The 14,878-nt window shown below is 46.8% G+C and overlaps 1 protein-coding gene across 1 annotated transcript in view; it reads right to left on the bottom strand.

Annotated features, from left to right (window-relative positions):
- Positions 1 to 656: 656 nt before the first annotated feature.
- ADAR (adenosine deaminase RNA specific) overlaps positions 657 to 14,878 on the bottom strand; it is a gene marked incomplete at its 5' end in the record, with an annotated part of 40,192 nt that continues 25,970 nt past the window's right edge. Inside the window, 11 exon segments of the mRNA XM_082833678.1 lie at positions 657 to 3,417; positions 3,599 to 3,726; positions 4,071 to 4,183; positions 4,679 to 4,861; positions 6,397 to 6,530; positions 6,823 to 6,945; positions 7,569 to 7,662; positions 7,976 to 8,147; positions 8,490 to 8,637; positions 13,903 to 14,093; positions 14,224 to 14,421. Coding sequence (XP_082689804.1) covers positions 3,180 to 3,417; positions 3,599 to 3,726; positions 4,071 to 4,183; positions 4,679 to 4,861; positions 6,397 to 6,530; positions 6,823 to 6,945; positions 7,569 to 7,662; positions 7,976 to 8,147; positions 8,490 to 8,637; positions 13,903 to 14,093; positions 14,224 to 14,421 — 1,722 coding nt within the window. The 3' untranslated portion in view covers positions 657 to 3,179.

The following is a 14,878-nucleotide window of genomic DNA, read 5'->3' as shown; positions in this document are numbered from 1 at the left end:
TGTCCTCTGGTATGGTATTTTTACAAGGTCAAGGAAGAGTCTTGTAGAAATCCTGGACTAAATAATCTGTAATCTGGAAAGTGGTGCATATTCTCTTTGAAATCAAGACGGAGAAATATTCTGGATGCCATCTATGAAGTAAAGAGCAAATGGCCTGTCTCCTAAGACCGCAGCCAAGCCAGTCTGGGCCAGGCTGCAACCTGCACCTCCCCGCAGGCAGAACAGCTGGGAGTGGAAGGCTCTAGAAACCCCTCAAGGAGAGCCGGAGTTGCGGATGTGATTTGTGGTGTGGTCTCAAGGGACGCTTTCCTACTCTGGGCCTTGAAATCTTGCACAGCAAGTCTCTGGGGACAAGATATTTGATGGTGGGATCTGATGGGGCAGGGGGGCTGTGGACCTGGGGAAGTAATTAAAGGTTGTCTGATACACTCCAACACACCGGACACAAGCTCACCTCCTAGGCAGCCCCTTTGAAATGGCTCCTCTCTGTTGGCTGAGGGAGACCCTCTCCTCAGGTTCTGTGTCAGATGCAGCTGGTGCTCTTGCCAGAAATCCCAGGACCACGGCTCCCTCTGTCCCCACTTTCTCACCCCCCAAGAAACGAAGACTTGAGGTTTTCTAACAATTCAGATTCTTCTTTTTTTTTATTTACGAGGAATGTATATTGTTAGTCACTTTTACCAAGGGACACATAAAAGTGGAATCATAAAACTGACTGCACCCATCGTGGCACCCAAGTCTACGCTTGGGCTCTTCCCCACTCTGCTCTTGGAGTTACTACCAAGACCCCCAAAACCAGCAAAATCCCTTCAACATGAGTAAAGGAAATAGCTTGAAGCAGTGACAGTTTTTACAAGTGATTATTCAAAAAATGCACGATAGCCACAGTTCAGACAAATCAACTACAAAGATCATTAAAAAAAAGAGAAAAAGGTCTTGCTTACTAAAAACAAAGATTGGACGAAAAAGTGAAGAGAACACTCTAGGTGGGAGTTCTGCCCTGTCCCATGTGACTCAGAGGGGCAGGGGTGGGCATGGCCGCGCAGGGCCTGACACAGGCTTGTTTCCAGCAGATGCATGGGTACAGGGAAGCCTTGCTCTCTCCCTACAACAGAAGCTGAATACTGTAAGTTCGCTAGACAAGATCTTGGGGCAAGCAGGGGCTCTGACCTTTTGAGAGTGCCCGTGCTCCCGGTTAAAGAAGAGGCAGCCGAGTCTGAGCTCTGCAGGAGATTCCAATGCCCAAGACGGTCCACAGGGGCCGAACATGCCGAGGAATCAGTAGGTGATACCCTCTAGCCTGAAGAACTAGGGAGATGAGCTGCCTCCTGGGGCAGGACTGATTTTGTGTGCCATCAGGAGATTCACAGGACCGGGGGGCAGGCCCCTTCCCCCCGAGAAGACAGGCACGGTTTCCCTCCTAGTTCCTTGGGACACTTTGGTGTTCCGCAAAGATATCCTTAGTGTATTTAAAGACTTACGTTTTCTCACTTTGGTCAAAAGTACAGAGAGAACGGTAGCCACAAGAATAAACGTGTGGATGCGGATGTATCCACCGCTGAAGAGGTGGGACAGACGGGGGGTTAACTAGTCAGGAGCTTGCGGGGTGTGGGGGAGGACGGAAAATCGTCTGAGGGCACTGGCTCGGCATGTTCACAGATACGATAGAGGAATCATCCAGAGGAAAGAGGCAGGCTCAGGCCGGGAGGGGGCAGGGCCTCTGTACTTTTCTTGAGCATGTCTGGCTGGCTTAGGCCCAGAGCCAAACCCCACAGAGAGTCGAAGGCTCTGACAAGAGTCCACAGTACCTTGAGGTGTAGACCAAGGGTCCCATCTCACAGAGTTTTAGGACAACCTGCCCTTTCACCTAGAACTACTGTTGAATGTCAACCCTATAAAGATTCCCTAGCAGGCAGGGAGACCTCAGGTCTGTGACCCGCCCACAAACAACCTTCTGAAGCTATCAGGAGAAACAAAAGCACTTGGTTAATCAATGGCAAATGACATCTGACTTTTAAATCTGTGCAATTACAGGTTATCTGTAGCTGTTAGGAATCAACATTTACAGCATTCTTTTTAAAACTCCCAATTTACCCATGACTTAATCACCTTCCCTTGGTGTCACTGTCATAAGAAACATGCTGGGCGGAACAGTGATCTGTCCCAACATGATTTTTTGCCCTTATTCCTGCTAGGTCCTGATTATCTGAGCAGAGATGATTGATTTACCTTCTAGGATTTATCCTGGTTTTTTTCCTACCAGTTGGTTGGGGTCTGTGGCGCTACTTCCCCCATTGGTAGGACAAATTCCTAGCAATGCTTTAGGAGGGACAGCTGGGAGCTGGGCAACATTCCAAGACATGTCTGCTTCCCCAGGAAGTGGTCTGTGTCACCCCTGCAGGGCAGACGTCCCCTACTGCTCGGACAATTCCTTTAGCCCCGTCTGGCTGGTCCCAGCCTTCCCTGCCACCTGCGGAAGGGATGCACGTCCCAGGCAGCAGCCTGCCCTGCCTCTGGGCCCCTCCCAAGCCGGCTAAAGTGCACGATCCGAAGGTGACTGAGCATTATCTGCAGATTCTGATCACGCTTGGCACTGGTAACAAGCTGACTGCCGTTTTATACTCCTGCCCTTATCAATGTTTCACCAAATTCTTTAAGTTCACCTGTTTACCCTCTTGGAGGAAAAGGTAGAACTTAATGATCATGAAGAAGGAATCTCAGAAGGGGAGGAGGGGAAGCAGAGGGGCCTCAGAAGCCACAAATGAAAAATCATCAGTCCCTGGCATGATTCACACTGTTGACTGGAACCTAATCGAGACCACAAGAGGTCAGTGTAGCAAACACAAAGGGGACGGAAACAGGAAAAAACGAAGAAGGAAGAGGAAGTGGGCGCGAAGAAGGAACAACACCTTCCCTCTGCCCTTAGGTTTCTACCCCTCTGCTTAGGAAAAGAGAAGGGGGATGGCTAGACCTGGCCTAGTAATCCCAAAGAAAGCAGGAAAAACAGGAACCCAAAGTTCTCAGTGTTACCAATTGTGGTTCCATTTAAAAACAAAAACAAAACAAAACAAAAAGGAAACCAAAAACCAAAAACCCTTGACCAATGTGATGAGGAATGCTACGACCTCTCTCTCTCACCCCAGTGTGAAACACCCTGACCCATCAGTCACCGGATCACACTACACTGGGCAGAGGTAAAAATTCTTTTCCTCCTGGGGTTTGCTTATCCAGTTCCCGTAGCCCATGTCCTTCAGACTTTTTTTGAAGTAGTTCTTGGCTATCTCGTAGTCACGGGCAGCTTTCTTGGCTTCACCATAGGAGAGTCTAAGTAGATCCCTGCGGTACCGGAAGGAGCAGAGCTTCTTGAATAGAAGGAAAATGTTCTTTTTGGAGACCCGGGATAATTCATTCCGTGGCCTGGAGAAACGAAAGCACTCACTGTTCACCTGGGATGGAATAGGTGGAGACACTGATGGGGAGGGGGGGCATGGGTGCGTGTGGCAGCTTTTAAGCTCCGGTGTTTGGCAACATGACACCCCCTTGGGGCTCAGGCCAGGACGCCTGGCTCTGCTTTTGCTGTGCTCTCCCAGCTCCTTACCCATCCACGGTGCCTCTGGTCCCATCTAGGATCTCTAGGTCATAGCCGTCAGCCAAACACCAGTTGACGCTTGTCTCCTTGGTCTTCCCGGATTGCCTCTTGGAATCGTATACACTGACTCGGCCAACCTAGAAATTCCAGGAGCAATGGGAGAAAGATGGAAACCTTTCAAGAAAAAGCTTCTGAAGCAGGGACTCAAGACTCATAGGAAAGAGGGAGTTGTGGGGTCATGATCTTTCCCCCTCATCTAGGATTCTGTTTGGCTAAGACTCAGACCGTACTAACTCGACCTCAATTCAAATGAATTCCAGACTAAAAGGAGGAAAGCCCTTGGCATTCAAGAGGAGGAAAGGGTAAGTTCTGGGGAAACGAAGTAAGGCTCCCCTTGCCCACACTGCACGTTTTTGCTCTGCTGATAGGATTACTTGAAAAGGAGAAAACGTCAAGGGAAAAATGGATGGGGTTATAGCACCTTGGGGTGGTTGACAATGAAGGGATGTCGGAGTCCATCCTCAAACGCACTCCCATCTCTTGTCACACGACAGCAAATGGCACGGGTCAGATGCCCTTGGCTGAAAAGGTAACCTGGGTACGAAAAAGAAACGCACACACCTGTGTTTGCACCAAATGCTGTGAAGTGGCAGAGGCATGTGGGGAGTGTGAGGGTACAGACAGAGTTGTCAAGACAGAGAATCAACTCCCTACTTAGGAAGCACCTTCTAACTGTGGCCGCCCAGGATATACAGGGATCATCAAACATTTAAGCACAATACATAAGGTTCCAGGTAAGGCCAAGGGCTGAGGAGAGCGAGGAGCTCAGACACTGCAGTTTTAAGCTGCTGTGTTTCTTTAACTCATCTTGAAAAGACTTGGCTGGCATGTCGTTACCTAGGCTCACTGCCTGAACCAATCTTCCCATCACAGCAGACCAGACACTCAGAATCAATCACTAACCACTGCATCGAGCACACTTTGAAAAGGGGAGACATCATGTTAGCACCTGGCAACGAAGCATGCGGTTTGCTGGGATTTGGGCACCAAAATGACAGTCCAGTTTCAGCTCTCAAGACAGGTCCTTACCCAGTGTGACGGATTTGAGATACACAGGCTGCAGGAAGTGGGTCAACAGCGCCCCCTGCAGGCCGAGCACGTTCCAACGCAGGATCTTGTCACTACAGGACATGGTTCGGAGTCTCTCCCCTAGCCGAATGCCATCCCACGTGGGCACAATGTCACTGGACTCCACTGGGATTGTGCCTTCTCCTGGATGAGAGACTTGGGTCAGACCCGAAGGGGCCCTTGGACCGAGCCCCTCCCTGGCGTGGTGTTTCTGCTTCTTAGACTTGGGCCAGAGGCTACTCACTCATTCGTTCTTCATATTATTTCATAGCACCTACCATGTGCTGGGCATTAGGCCTGGTGCTGGGAAACAATGGTGAGCAAAACCAAATAAGATCCTTACCTTCCTAGAACGTTTATGGGGGTGAGGGGATAGAAAGGGAATGGAGCAGACACTAAACACGTAAGTCAACACACATAAGAATTCTAGATGGTTCTGAGGGAGCTATGATGGAGGACAGCCAGGGGAACCTCCTGGGGTAGGACTGTCAGGCGGGCTGAGACATGAAGGAGGAGAAGGAACAGCTGAGAAAGAGTGTTTCAGACACAGAGAAGAGCAAAAGCAAAGGCCCTGAGGCAGCAGGGGGTTTAGTTGCTGAGAGAGCTGACAAAGAGCCAATGTGGCTGAAGCACAGGTGAATGGCATGTTTTGCTTTTATGTGAAGTGTGGTGGGAAACCACTATAGGATGGTGGGCTTTTTGTTTTTAGTGAGCTTTACTGAGATATAATTCACCCATTTAAAGCATAGACTTCAATAATTTTTAGTATATTCACGGAGTTGTGCAACCATCACCACAATCAATTTTAGAACATGTCATCACCCCCAAAAGAAACCTCCTATCCGTTAGAAGTCAGTACTTCATTCCTTCTTATGGACAAATAACATCCCATTGTATGGATAGAACTCATTTTGTTTATCCATTCATCAGTTGATGGACCCTGGGGTTGTCTCCACTTTTGGGCTATTACGAACAATGTTCCTATGAACGTTCCTGTATTAGTTTTTGTGTGGATATGTTTTCATTTCTCTTGGGGGTGTTCCTAGGAGTGAGTTGCTGGGTCATATGGTAGCTCTGTGTTTACACTTTAGGGTTCTGAGCAGGGAAGTGACATGATCTGTGTTTGAGGGTCACTCTGATAACTGTAGAAGGATGGCCTGAAGGGAAGAGGAGTGGATGTGAGGAGACAGTAGGAGACATTAGAGGACAGTGGAGGAGCGGGAGCTGGCAGACATGGTGGAGAACCAGCGGCCAACTAGTCAGGAGGGGAGCCGGGCACTTGGCGTCCTCCAGTCAACATCTCAGGCTTGGTTCTGCATCATTTTCTTTCCATTTTCTCCAACCTTCCCTGAGGTGATCCCATCCATTTCCATGGCTATAAAGATCAACCATAGGAGGAGGACTCCCAAATTCTTATTTCCAGCCATTGCTCTCCTCTGAGCTCTAAGTGGGTACTTCTGCCTCCTATTTGATTTGGAGATCTCCCCAGCTACCTAATTCAAAATGGAATCTTGATCTTCCTACAGATCTTCTCTGACCTACATCTTGCCTCTCCCTGGAAACAAGACCCTGGTACCTCAGCAACTAATGGCAAAAACTTGGCAGCCGTGCCCTGGCTCTGGGACGGGCCTGGGGCTTCGCAGAGCCTTCTGGTGGGAGAGGGAGGACGTGTCACTCACCGTTCTCTACCTTGGTGCGGAGCTTGCCTTGTTTGGGATTCTCAAAAACAGGGTAGTGGCGGGAGTCTGTGCTCTCCACAGCACGGTCGCTACAGGACTTGTCAAAGAGGGCACCATCGCCACATGGGGCCGTGCTGCAATACAGGGGCATCTGTTAAAACCCACCTGTGCAGATACATCTCTCCAGTTTCCTGGGGCTCAAGAACAGCTTGATGTGGGAGAAAGTAGGCTTCTGAAGCCTACCACGGGCTGCCGGGGTGGGTAGAAGCACATGTGAGTCACCCCACACCGAGGTGTGGGCCTCAAACACAGAGCCAAGTGTGGCCCATCGAACAAGCTCTGATTTACGGACCAGGAGAGCATTCAGACACCCAGCTCTGGAAGCCTGGCAGGGCTGGCTCTAGTGGCAACAGAGACTGTACAGACCTGATATAGAGATGGAACGACACGGTCTTTTTTATTTGGAGCTTTTCTCCTCCCTTAGCAGGCTCAAATATACTATCCTTCGCAGTCTGGGGGTTGTACTTCATTAACTCACTGTAGAGAAACCTACAAGAAGAAAGTCTGGTTAAGAAGACTGATTCTGGAAACAGCAGTTGCTTCTATAATCTGATCCCAAGCAAGGACAAGGCTTAACAGTGCAGACCTTTCAGGGTTTCTCAGGTTGAAAGAGTTGGTGGGAAATTCTCCATGGGAGACCTCAGCATTTCCTAAAGCTAAGTTAGCCTTTCAGGTCAGTTCCATTTCTGCCAAGAGCTTCTCGCTCTGGCAGCTGCAGGGATTCTAGGGCAGAACAAACTGATTCAAGGACTATAGGAGGCTGTTGCTTCTCTCCCTTCATAAATTAAAGAAAAAGTGAACTGGAGGGGAAAGCTGGCAGGGCAATGGGTTTGTTTGTAGGTCCTCAAATGGAGATGGAAGGCTTCCTCATCCCTACAGCACTGAAGATCAAGAAGTCATCGTGTGCTTTTAAAAAAGGGCTTGAAGCAGAGTTGGCAGAAAAAGAGCTCTTCAACAGCAGGCTGAGTAGGGGCATGCAGCCGGGTCACAGAAGGGACTGATTCCGTAAGACAGGTTCAAATGGACAGGTGAGGCAAAGGCTGACACTGCAGGGTCGAGGACCTGCCCGCCAGGTGGGTGTCAGAGCCGCCACGCCCTGCGATCTCACTCACCTGATGAAGCCTCTCCGGGAGATGATCTCTGCGTGGCAGTCATTGACGGTTTCTCCCTTTAGGCTTAGAGAATCTCCTTTCACACAGCGATTCCCTGGGAAGGCAGTTAAAGCAAATGTGAAATTTCCAAAGGAAAACAATAATGGATAGGGTATATAGAGGCTGTTTGTTCTTAAAGCTTGAAGGCAGAAACAACCTCAATTGATCAGATCCTGACTCCTGTATTCTTTTCACTAGGAAATGAGAATTCATTCCCTGCTCTGAATTAACTGTAGCTAAAATGAAATACAAGAAGCGTCTTCTCTCTGCCTTAAATTCACCCACACAGGACCCCAGGAGAGAATGAGGAGGTGCTTCCAGTCACTGCGGGGGTTGGAGAGTTGGGACACATTTCAGAGCCCACTTACCTGTCCCCAAGCTGACCACGACACCCAGGTCTTCAGAGTCTTTCTTCATGATGATGGCAGCCAGGATCTTGCGGCCAAGCAAGGAGGGCTGGAAACTGTTGGTGAGAGCATTGAAGCACCGGTGGCTCAGCATGGCTATCTGGTCGTGGAAGGTGCTGCCTGTGAGAGGAAGCTGTGGGGACAGGAGGCCATGTCAGGGCCACCGAGCCTCGTCTATGTCCACCATGTTTCAGAGTGGGCACGGAGGTCGAGTTCTACTGGACTGGTGGGTCATCCTTCCCCCTCTCACGTCTAGTGTCCCAGTTTCTAGGTTCTACTGAGGCTAATATTAAAGCCGAGGAATAGTTCACATGATGGCAAGTTAAGAGCTGACTCCACCCAGACAGGAGTTAGCAGGACCCCCAAAAAGGATAGCACCAAAAGTAGACGTCTTAACTGTCTTTGGCTGTGCTTCTGGGGACCTTGAGAGGAGGAGCATAGTTCTTCTGAGACTGGCCCCTGTCACTGGGGTTACCTCTGTGAAACCCATGCGCTCTGCCTTCTCGTCCTCCCCAATCAAGACGCGGAGGGCCGCATCTGCTGCTTCCTGCTTGCCTTGCTTCTTGCTGTGTGCGCAGACGGCTGGGAACCAGCGACCCCCAACTTTTGCTTGGTAAACGAACCTTGGGGATGAGAAGCAGGGAATAAAGACAAGCACCTTACCCCGACAGCTGCTCCAGAAAAGAGCTGGTTTCGCTCAAGATGCGGCCAGTCTTGCCAACACGTGGCCCCATCACTCCTGACAGCTCTGTTCCTAAGGCAGCATTTCCCAGACTTCGGATATTCATGAATCACAGTGTGATTTCCGCTAGATCCAGATATCACCTGGAGTATTACTTACTTAATATTTTTCTCTAAGTTGACTCTTTTAAAATGTAAACACGTTTTAAAAGGACACTTCATATCACTGCTGTAAATGGAAAATGAGTATCACTTGCCATAAACTGAAGGTGGCTGTAAAACTGACTATGATAAAAATCATGTTTTAAATTCTGACAAGACTCTCTTGCTTGTAAAGGCTCTAGGCCTGTCTTTTATCATAGTTTAGCAAGTATTAGGGAGGGTTTAAAGAAATACTAACACCACGTGTGGACTTTCTTCTTAACTAAAGCAAAAATGAGAAGGGAATAACTTTCTCCCTGCTTGCATCACTTTTTTAATGCTCTGTCTGATTTTTTAAGTACCTGACTCCATTTCTTCATTCATTTCCTGATTAGCTCAAGAGGACTTAACCTGGAGAAGTCAGAGAGTCAAGGTCAGCCTTAGCTCAGGGAACCACACCTTTATGAGGAGTTATTTTTCGATTCCTGGAGGCCTTGCGATGGCTAAGGGGAGTGGAGTGTACCCTGGGCACTGGTGGAGCAGGGAGGCAGGCAGTGCTGCTGAGGGGCCCTGCAGTTCCCCTCCCTTCCTGGCTGGGGATCTCCACAAACACATCAGAACATGATGGAGCAAAACAGCCTGGGCAGCTACCAGACAAGGTTTCAAGAATACTAGCTTTTAACCAGATCCTAATCTGCTTTGGGGAACCCAGCTTTGGATAATCCAACTGCATACAACAAAGGTTTCAGTATCAAGATTTATCCATCAGCTCAGGCAGTGAAAGGAATCAATCTTTATGTTCAGCCATACTGAGCTTCTCACTATCCCTTGCTTATCCTAAGTAGCTGAATGCCTTTGCCTCTTTCTTTGATGGTGCTGACTGGTTTGTGCAGGCCAGTGGGTTAACGTTCAGCGAAGCAAAAGGACAGCGACATGAAAAGATGTTGAAGAGAGGGGATGGGGGCCAAACCACGTAGGATCTTGACCTGAGGGATCCAGGAGAATTTCATGAGTGTTCTATGTGTTTGAAGAGAGTATGAACTCTTATGCACAAAGATATACACATATATCCATATATCCATACACATACATACAAATATATATACATATGTATATATATAAAATAAAGTTTGTTAATTGTGCAACTAGAATCCATTAGAGCTGCACGGTCCAATGTGATAGCCACTGGCCACATGAGGCTATTAACTTTAATTAAAATTCAATACAACTAATAATTCAGTTCCTTAGTCACACAGCCGCATTTCAAGTGCTCAGTAACCACATATGGCAAGTGGTTAGCCTTTTTAGTGGAATGCTGGGGACAAGAGCCCAATTGGAATGAATTAAGGAAGTGAAGACAATGAAGACATTGACTACAAACAATTCTGTTGAGAGGTTTGGCTGTGAGGGGAACAGAGAGATGAGGTGGTACCTGGAGGGAGATGTGGGGTCAATGGAAGGTTTTTAGAAGATGGGCACGGGCATGTTTGTAGGCTGATGGGAATGATCCAACAGAGGGAGCAACTGATGATGAGAGAGGGAGATAACTGAAGGAGAGGACGAGAGGGAAGGGATCCAGGGCACAGGAATGGGAGGAAGGATGCTTCCTGCATACTGGTACAGATGTAATGTACAGATGAAGTAGGAAGGTGGATTTGGTGATGGCAGGTAAGGTGTTTGTCATTTGGTTATTGCTAATTTCTCAATTAAGTGTGAAGTAAGGTCATCAGAGTGAGAAAGAGGGGTTTTGTGGAAATTTGAAGAAAGAGGCAAAGGTCTGAAATGATTTTCTTAGAGTAGAAGAGAAAATGTAGTACAAAAAAATAGTAGGAAAAATGCCGGGGGCTTCCCTGGGGCTCCAGTGGTTAAGACTCTGAGCTCCCAATGCAGGGGCCACAGGTTTGATCCCTGGTTGGGGAACTAAGATCCCACATGCCGCATGGCACGGCCGAAAAAAAAAAAATGCCAGGAAGAGGACAAAAGTGGGTGTGGGGGGCAAGTGACACTCCCTTACTTAAAACCCTTCAATGGCTCTCCAGTGCTTGTGTGGCTGGAGCATAACATGGCCCACCCACAAGGTCGACCCTCCAGTCTCATCTAGCCTCAGGCCTCCACTGTGCTCTCTGGTCCACCCATACTGGCTTTCCTGCAGCTCTTTACCAGCTCTGTGGACTTGGGGGTACTATCTCCTTTGCCTAGAACCCTCCCTCTCTCTTGATCGTCCCTAAGATCTCAGCTTAGGCTCCACTTCTCAGGGAAGCCCTCTCCCCTCTTCTTACTGAGTCAAGTCATGCTATGTAGATTCTCACCGCATCATGCAACTCAAGCTCCTTATAATACCTATCAAGTATGAGATCTTAAATTTCTTACATGATTATTGATTGATGTCTGACTCCTGTTCTAACAAATACAATGTCCTCTATAAATATCTGTTGAATGAATAAAGTAGGGAGACCAGGAGACTACTGCCTGGTTTAGGTGAGAGAAGACAGTGGCTTACCTGAGAGTGCTGACACTGGAGGCGGAAAGAGGAGGAAGGGATCTGGGACAGAAATTGTAGGTTCAATAAGCAGAACTTAAGGATGGTTTGGCTGAAGGGGGTGAAGGGGACAGGGGAGATGGTCCCCAGGTTTCTGGCATTTTACTTAATGTGGAGCCTACATGTTCCCTATTAGGAATGTGCCTGGGTCACTTATCTTTTTAGTTGATGTTGCAAATAGGGTATTCTCTACTACGTTTTCTAACTGCTTATTACTGTATACAGACAAGTTCTTGACTCTTATACATCACTTTGTAGTCCCCTGCTCTCCTAAATTCTCCTTTGTCTCTAACATTTCTTCAGTTTTCTCATGAATATTCCAGGTATACTATCATATCATCTGCAAATAATGATAACTTTACCTCCCCTTTCCTCTCTTTACACTTACTTCTTTCTCTAAACTGACTGCATTAGCTGGTAATTCCAGAATGATATTAAATGACGATGACAGTGGCATCCACATCTTCCTCCTGACTTGAATGGGAACAGTAATAAGTAAGCTGCTGACTTTGGACTTCAGACTTGTACTTTTATCATGTGAAGGATGTATTCAATAATTTCTATTTTCTTAACAGCTTGGTTTCTTAATCTGAATGGATGCTGAATTTTACTACACACATTTTTGGAATCTCTGGAGATGATCATGTGGTGTTTCTCCTTTGACCTATTAATGTGGTAAATAATAAATATCTTAATGTAGACTAGTCTTTGCACTACATTGAGATACTATTTTTCGCATTTTAGAATGCTCATGGTGTAGAGGAAGAGATTCTTTATACATCGTTGGTGGAGGCAGAAACTGGTATAATTTCACTGGAAGAAAGTTTGGCAAAATTTACCAAAATTTTAAATGCGCATATACATATTATTCATTGCAGCCTTATTTATAATACCAAAAGTTTGGAAACAATTCAAGTATTCATCAGTAGGGACTGGTTAAATAAATCATGATAAACGCCATACACTGGAACACTATACTTTGTAGTTATATAAAAAGAATATAAAGTTACATGAAAAATTTTCTAAGATAATACTTTTACGTGTAAAAAGCAAGCTAGAAATCAATGCATATATGTATTTCTGTGTAACAAAAGGGGGGAATATAATTGCTTGTATTTATATAAAGATACTCTGGAAGGATGTATAATAATGTAGTTACTACATGGTGTGTGTGTGTGTGTGTGTGTGTGTGTGTGTGTGTGTGTGTGTGTGTGTGTGTGTGTGTGTGTGTGTAAGAGCTGGGTCAAAGTGAGAATGAGCTTTTTATATTTTTATTTTTGAATAATATTTTTTATTTTGCATAATCTATTACCTATTTAAAAAACCCCTTAAAAACCAATGTACACGACTCATGGCCCAGAAATTCCACTCCTGAAAATTTATACTATAGACAAGTTTGTACATGTAAGCAAAGACATACAGTACAAGGATATTCACTGCAGGAGTGATTCTAAGAGTAAGACCAAAACCAACCTGAATGTCACCGGAAGTTAGTTAAATAATTACACATGGTGGGGCTTCAAACAGAAATAACAACATTTTCCTTAAACTAGGTGGTACGTAGCTGGGTGTCCATTTTAAGAAGACCTTTTACATCTCTTGTTTGATAAAGCAATTTAAAAATTGTAAGTATCTATTCAATGAAGCATTATGTGGTAGATATATACATGCTTATTTGTAATGACCTCTAAGACACACTGGTAAGTAAAGGAGTCAAGGGGTAGAACAGAAGATTATGATATATACTTACTTTAAAAAACAAAGAGAGGGCTTCCCTGGTGGCGCAGTGGTTAAGAATCCACCTGCCAATGCAGGGGACATGGGTTCAAGCCCTGGTCCAGGAAGATCCCACATGCCGCGGAGCAACTAAGCCCATGAGCCACAACTACAGAGCCTGTGCTCTAGAGCCTACGAGCCACAACTACTGAGCCCATGTGCCACAACTACTGAAACCTGTGGGCCTATAGCCTGTGCTCCGCAACAAGAGAAGCCACGACAATGAGAAGCCCACGCACCACAATGAAGAGCAGCCCCCGCTCACGACAACTAGAGAAAGTCCATGCACAGCAATGAAGACCCAACACAGCCAAAAATAAGTAAATAAATTTATAAAATAAATAAATAAATAAAAATAAAAAGAGAAAGGAAAACGTGCTAATATGTGCATGGAAATTTCTAGAAGGACTCAAGAGACTGGTAATAGTGTATGAATCTGGTGAGGGAAACTAGAAGTCTGAGATAGAAATGAGACTTTTTGTTGCACATTTTTTCAATCAGCTTGAATGATTTCCTATGTACATATAAAAATTAAAATTAGTTTAAAAAAATTTAAAAGGCTCATGCTCACTGGAAGAGTGGCTGTCTTCTCAAGATGGCTGATCTAGTGTCTTCTCGGAGGCCCTGGGGACAGGGCTCCCTGAACATGCCCCTCCTGTCATTCACAGCTAATGCACATCCTTTCTTTCCCTGGGTTATAAGCTGTCCCCACTCTGTGACACACGGCTGTAGCCAGGACAGGAACACTCACTTGGGCTCATGAGGAGGTCCGGACTGGTCGACCAACTTGAACTCAGCAGCAAAGCCATGGGAGCGGGCGTACTCCAACAGGCCACCCACGGGGTTGGTGTTCAGGTACCTGACGAGCTCGCTAATCCTCCTGACCTTGCTGGGCATCACCGATTCCAAGTTATCAAATGATTCCGTGTTCATACTTCCGGGCTGAAGGAGAATCAGCCAGACAAAGAGGAATCATAAACACTTAATGGAAACTCTGAGGGACTCATGGGCAATCCTAAGCCGCTCAGTTGCTAAAAATGACCTGTATCTTCTGAGTAGAAAATGGCCCCACCTGGTCATCAGAAGATGTTGAGCCTGTTGCCTCCCCTTGCAGGGCCTTCATGGCTTCCTCTGCAGCCATCTGCTTTGCCGCCTTCTTGCTGGGGGCACTGGCAGTGGGGAAAGTATGGGTTCCCATTGCAACGCAGTACTGGAACCTGACAGGAGATGAAAGGAGAGGATTAAACTGGTTTTGATGGAAGAGCTTTACCTAGCCTTTGTCAGGTTGTCATCCTTCACGACTTGTAATTGCCTTGCACACATCGCCTCTGTGCCTTGGCTCACGCAGTCACTTCTGCCTTGAAGAGCCGGTGCCTTTCACCCTCCTCCTGCCCCCCAGTCTCTCTTAGCCTGGCTCACCCCTATTCAACATTTTTAAGCATCAACCTAATTTCACCTCCTCCAGGAACCCTTCTCTTGAACATGTAAGTCTGCAGAGCCTCAGAGCAGAGAGCTTCTCAGGTACGCCCAGGTCTTGCACCTTTTAGTCCCACCACCAGTAACCTCCAAGCCGTGTATCTCCCTTGTGCTTGGTCCCTGCTTTGCCCTTTGAACACCTAATCCCAGATTCTCTGCTCCACAAGCAGCAACCATGCTCTCAAGGCCCCCCATTTTCCATATTGAAAACAGGAGTGATTGCTCAGTGAAATAATCTGCCATCTCTGAGG

This window comes from Leucopleurus acutus (assembly GCF_964270905.1).
Source record: "Leucopleurus acutus genome assembly, chromosome: 2".
Lineage (NCBI taxonomy): Eukaryota > Metazoa > Chordata > Mammalia > Artiodactyla > Delphinidae > Leucopleurus > Leucopleurus acutus.
This window is presented reverse-complemented; position numbering and strand designations above follow the sequence as displayed.